General features: G+C 35.3%; 1 protein-coding gene across 5 annotated transcripts in view; it reads left to right on the top strand.

Moving 5' to 3' along the window:
* The first annotated feature begins 1,256 nt into the window (after positions 1–1,256).
* The window catches only part of LOC119583691 (protein arginine methyltransferase NDUFAF7 homolog, mitochondrial-like), an 8,348-nt gene continuing 3,988 nt past the window's right edge, over positions 1,257–5,616 (top strand). Inside the window, exons 1-4 of one of the 5 annotated variants that reach the window (XM_037932321.1) lie at positions 1,257–1,355; positions 2,609–2,694; positions 4,595–4,768; positions 4,854–4,990. In XM_037932321.1, the coding sequence (XP_037788249.1) occupies positions 2,625–2,694; positions 4,595–4,768; positions 4,854–4,990 (381 nt within the window). In that variant the 5' untranslated portion in view covers positions 1,257–1,355; positions 2,609–2,624. Of the gene's footprint in view, positions 1,479–1,625; positions 1,804–1,828; positions 1,853–2,608; positions 2,695–4,594; positions 4,769–4,853; positions 4,991–5,616 lie in introns of those variants that run through there. The other 4 variants (XM_037932320.1, XM_037932319.1, XM_037932322.1 and 1 more) reach the window with 4 other exon arrangements.

Raw genomic sequence — 5,616 nt, 5'->3', positions numbered from 1 at the left:
ATTAGTATCCGTTCAAAAGGATTTTCAAAAGGATTATCTTATTATAGGGACTGGACACTAGGCATTTCTCTTCATCATTTAGCTCAAATTGAGCACACATAAGAAAAGAAAGACCTTCCAAATGTCCCCTTTGCTATTTTCCTCGTCGTCCTCAAAGGGGACTGGCGCGGATGAAAGTTAAGAAAGGGAAACTTCACTACCACTTATGTTCTTTTACATTTTGATAATGGGAAAAGTAGCGGTAGTAATGGTGACAATGTTTTCAATAATTGTGTTAATGATTGTGAAAGTGTTGATGATTGTAATGATACTGAAAGCAGTAATAGTACGAATACTAATATCAGTAAGCCTATATAATAGTATGATGATAGCAACAATAATAATAATGATTATCATGATGACACTAATGATAATGATGCTAATAAAACACGAGAAAAATTGTATTGTGCAAACAAGCACCATTTTCCTGGAAAAAAATCTAATTACAATGTAGTGTGTACGGCATTATATTTTACAGATAAAATGCTCGTTATAATTGTAAGACTTAAACGCATATATGAATACATAGTTGTTTTTATCAATTCTTTCACCTTTTCACTTCTACTTATATCTTTACATGTACGGAATATAAGTGCTACGATAGGTTCAAGGTCATGGTGTTTTTGTGGGAAATTACTTCAATTGCTGGCTCGTCACTATTAAACATGGAGAAAAATCAGAATAAATATAATAACCGATATATTTGAATTGTTTTATGTATTGTTGGTATAGATGAAAGGGAGTACTTCTTTATTTTTTCTGATTATAGAATTATATATAATCCTAGGGTAGTGCATGTGTACACGGATATACAAATGCCTAAAACATACAAAGGGTCCTCAAAGGACAGAGCCCCTAGACCCCCAGTGTTTTGCTATGCCACTGAGATTTTCTATTTCTAAAAGGTTACTTTTGAAACATTACGCAAATTGAAACAGATCACTCAATTCCAATCTCGTTAACTCAAACTTCCAGGCGATTTCTCTTCCCAATTATAATATGAAACAACAGAGATTAATAGTTCATATCAGTAACAAATTCTTACCAAATTGATTAAAGGGAAAGAGAGGTTGCAAATGAAGCATTGGTGAAAACACAGAATACAAAAACATCATATTGATAATGGAGATAATGATGACATAAAGTGGCTCGAGTAGTATCGAAGATTATTTCACAACAGGAAATGATGAAGGTTGTTGACATTAAAGAAGTCTCCCATAAAATGACTTCTCACTACGCCAAAGTCGTTTTCTCTTCCATTTGTAAATTCTCTTAGAAAACGACCAAAACGAGATATAAACAAGCAGAAACTACAGGTCAGAATCTAACTTAATCCGGCATTAACCTAGTATTAAAACAGATTTGAAACCATTGATAAATTTCGCTTATAGTTGTAGACTGACTTCAATTCGAGAAATTTAGCGTTTGGGAAAGGAAAAGTAAGTTTAGAAATTCTATTATGTTTATACCTGTGTTTTGTTTACTTATCGTTGTTTTTGAGAGTAGTTTGAACATTGATTGTTTAAAGAAAATATAAATGTTTTACCAACAGTTATTCTTGAATTGGTGAATGTGAACTAACAACCGTTTTCTCCTGAGACAACCCGCCTCGTCCTTCGGCTTTAGGAGGCCAACGATTACTCACATGTACATGTATATTCTGGCAACTTACCTGGGACAGTTTCATTATTTAACAGTTTTCTTAGGAGATTTTGAAGCTCTGTCTTGCCAGAATATATGTACTGGAAGGTTGGCTCTAACAAGGTAGAGGCCATGATAATTGTTTCTGAAAAGCAGTGTAACAGTATAGAAGGTACCAGAAATAATGAATATTGTAATGGGACTAATATGTATAAGATGAAGTAGAATTTGATGCTTTATTTGGGAATGGGTAGCAAGGGTGAGGGGTGCCAGGGAGCAGGGACTGTGCCAGGACCTTGGTTGAGTCCAGAACTGCTGTCTAGGTTGGTGATTCCCAAGCCGATAACTCTGGAAATCACTACAGAGCACATGACAGCGTGAGCTGATGTTACTGGCCTGGAAAACAGGTGTAGATTTTGGCAGGCAGGGAGTGACCCTGGGTCAGCTAGGGTTCTTGTGTGACAGATGTGAACCACCAGTGCTAGGTGATGCAAGGTGCAATTAGATTGGGCAAGAAGGGTGTTGTGTTGGATTGGTTTGGTAATGTGTATGTAGTTCTCAAAGACTATCATTATTATTAATGCTGTTAATATAAAATATTATAGGTCAGTTAATATTTACAGTATGGATGCACTAAGCTAGGGCAAATTGAAGATGATGTTCTGGTAGAGGACAAAAAGTTGCAGTTGTTGGTGTGAAAAGTAATCTGCAAACAATGTTTGTTGAGGGCTGTGGGGGGGATAGAGCCCCCAACAACCTTCCCCTCGGAAAGTGCCACAGGGCGAGGCCAGTCATGCAAGTTAAATTGTTGAAAAAATTATAATTTGAAGTTGGGGACTTGCTCTCTAGCAAGTGCATCTGTATTATAAGAATTACCTATAGGTTTTATATTTTGGTTTGTAGTTTGGTAATACAGACATATTTACAGATCTCAGGAGAGAGGCATGGGAACATTAGCAAGAATTTCAAGAAGGCTTCATTATATTTGCAAGAATTTCTTATCTCCTCTGCAAGGTCAGTAGATTGTCTTTAACTTGTAAATGGCTGTGCATCTCTTCAGCATCTGATCAGTGAACTGCCTCTTGAGAGCATGATTGCAAATGAAGCCATGGACAGGATTGGAGATGATTATTATGTGTATCTAGTCTCTTTTTTTGCTTAGTGTGAGCATAGAAAGCCACACTTTGCCACAGTTTTCAGTATATTTGACAATCAGCAGTGTATGGGCTGAAGGTCTACCTTGAAATGATGTTACTCAGTATAAACTATAAATGTATGCTTTGGTTGGTATATAGATTCTTATATACCTGTTGATTTTCTTCATATAACATTTTTAAGGAATTGCTATGCATAAATTGTTTGTCTATCCATATGGTGCTAGAAAAATTATGAAGATGTAGTGTTATAGGAAAATTGATATTTGATTAAACCAAGAAAAACAGACCCAAGTTTTGGATATTCAGCATAAGTACATGTGGGTCTGAAGCATTAAATGTAGAATTCTGTAGTTTTATATAATCCTTGACCATTCTACAACTTTTGGGGCCATATTCCATGAAATACTGAGTATACCTGAAATGTGTTTTTAAGGGAAAAGTTTGTTTGTATGGACCCATAAGAAAACAAATGAGATAATAGAATAATGATCACACTGCTCTGTGGGCTTGAGGTATGAGAGATTTTCATGGTGTGGAAAGGGGCTCAGATGTTGGAAGTTATAGAGAAGGACAGCAAATATAAGAAAACATTTCTACTGATGTATTTAAATAAGTCTATATGGTGCATATACCTTGTATATATCCACATTGTCAGGTCTATATGTTCATCAGAGACACTGATGCCAGCATTGATAACTGAAACTGGCATTATGCATTGAGCCTGTCTGGTGATGTTAAACATGTATACCTGTAGTCTCACACTGTCATATACTCAAGGGTCTCACAAACTAGCTGTATCCTTAGTATGTTTACAAAAACAGAGAGAAAGCTGTAATACCACACCTAAAGCCTAGCAAGCTCTTGAGAATCTAAACAAAACTAAAGCTTAACTAGGAATTGGACAGAATACTATATCTGGGTCATACACCAAAACAGAGGGAGAGCTGAGAAACAACACACCCACCCTTAGCATGGGCAGCAAAACCTAGAAAACCGTTGAAGAGACAGGGGTCAATAATAGAAATAGTACATCTTGATCTCACTCTTCTTGAGTATATTTGAACTATTTTAAACTTCTATTCCTTTATCTTTTATCTTTTGTCTTTTTAATATATTGACCAAAAGCTGTGGAAAACTGAATGAAAATGCAGATCAGGCAGTACCTCATGGCTCAGAAGTCCAGATCACTCTTAGTCTGCCTCTATTATGGACCTATTTTGTGGGGAATTTTGTTTGTATTAACTGTATATTAACATGTTGCTACTGACAATTTAATGTACATACATGCCATTTCTACTTCTAGTTTAATTTATTATGTTTACACATAGGTGGCTCCTCATGTGCTTAGTCACCAAGGAGTAATTTACTAGTCCTCATCTCAGCTGTTTACCCTTTTCCTTGATTTATAGAAATATAGTTTTTTATTTTATATTACCATTAGTATTGTTAATAGCATGATGATATGATGATAATAGCAGCATAATATTGAAAGTATTAGAGAAAGTTCCAAAAAACTCAAAGAAGGGGAAATCAGATGAGGTCTTATAGGTCTATTAATTGACTCCTTGGCAATGGAGCACTTGTGGAGCTATCTATGTGTAAACACATTTCATACAATAAATCTACAGTAGACATTACATGTTTTTGGTGGCAATAGATTAAAAATTAGTAAACAAAGTAAGGAGTTATTCAGCAGAGAGAGAGTCAGAGACAGACTTTATTGATAATGGTAATATTAACACTATTTATGTTGACAGAAAGCAGAAAGGAAGGAGTTCGTGTTGACATCCATGCATCATTATCTACATCGAGCAGGAGATTTGATACTTCTTCAGAAAATGATGAAACAGGAAAGCAGACCAGTCTCAGTATTAAAAAGACACCAGAAACACCATTGCTTAAGCAGTTACAAGCACGGATAAAATTCTCAGGTATTGCTTGTTTTGGGAGAAGTTTGTGTAATTATTGACACTTTTATTAGGAATGATAAGTTTATAATTCAGTCTGTTATTTCAGGTCCATTGACAGTATATGACTATATGAAAGAGGGGCTGATAAACCCATTAAGTGGATATTATGCAGCTGGCCAAGACATGTTTGGCAGTAAGGGAGATTATACTACATCACCTGAAATATCTCAGATGTTTGGTGAGGTATGTCATATTTCTCTCCTTTGCCCTTCCCCCCACTCTCTTTTCTCCTTTCATCCATTATCCCTCCTTCCCTCTCCTCTCTCATCATCTCTGTCCTGTTTCTTCTTCTCTTTCCCTCTTACTCTCCCTTTCTCTTAATAATATTGGTTTATATGGCCAACAAGTGTGTGTATCTGTTTCCTAAGCTGATATAGACTTTTCATGTAAAATCAATTTTGTTATATTCTCAGCATCAAAAGTAGGGTTTGAGAGGTAATATTTGCTAGTTTTGTGATATTTATTTTTTACTTGATTTGTTTCCTTGCATTTTTAGGGTGACTATCATAAGACCTTATTAATCTTATTAATTGGCATCATACTGTTAAACTGGAGTTTCCTTCTAATTATGAGATGACCTCCTACCTAAAACCAGAATCATGATTTAGAGAGGTTAGTGGTTCAGGGAGACTTCTATATATCTTTACAAATTCCATCTCCTGCCTTAAAGATATTGGATCATTAACACCCTTTCGTTTCACTATGAACCCTTATGTCCATTATCATTATAATTTTTTCTTGCTTGTTTTTAAGAAAAACAAATGAAGGTACTTTAATGTTGTTGATGTTTGAATATGCATTTTTTACCT

The sequence above is a fragment of the Penaeus monodon genome, chromosome 17, assembly GCF_015228065.2.
Source record: "Penaeus monodon isolate SGIC_2016 chromosome 17, NSTDA_Pmon_1, whole genome shotgun sequence".
Classification (NCBI taxonomy): domain Eukaryota; kingdom Metazoa; phylum Arthropoda; class Malacostraca; order Decapoda; family Penaeidae; genus Penaeus; species Penaeus monodon.
The sequence above is the reverse complement of the archived record's forward strand: the minus strand, read 5'-3'. Positions and strand labels throughout refer to the sequence as shown.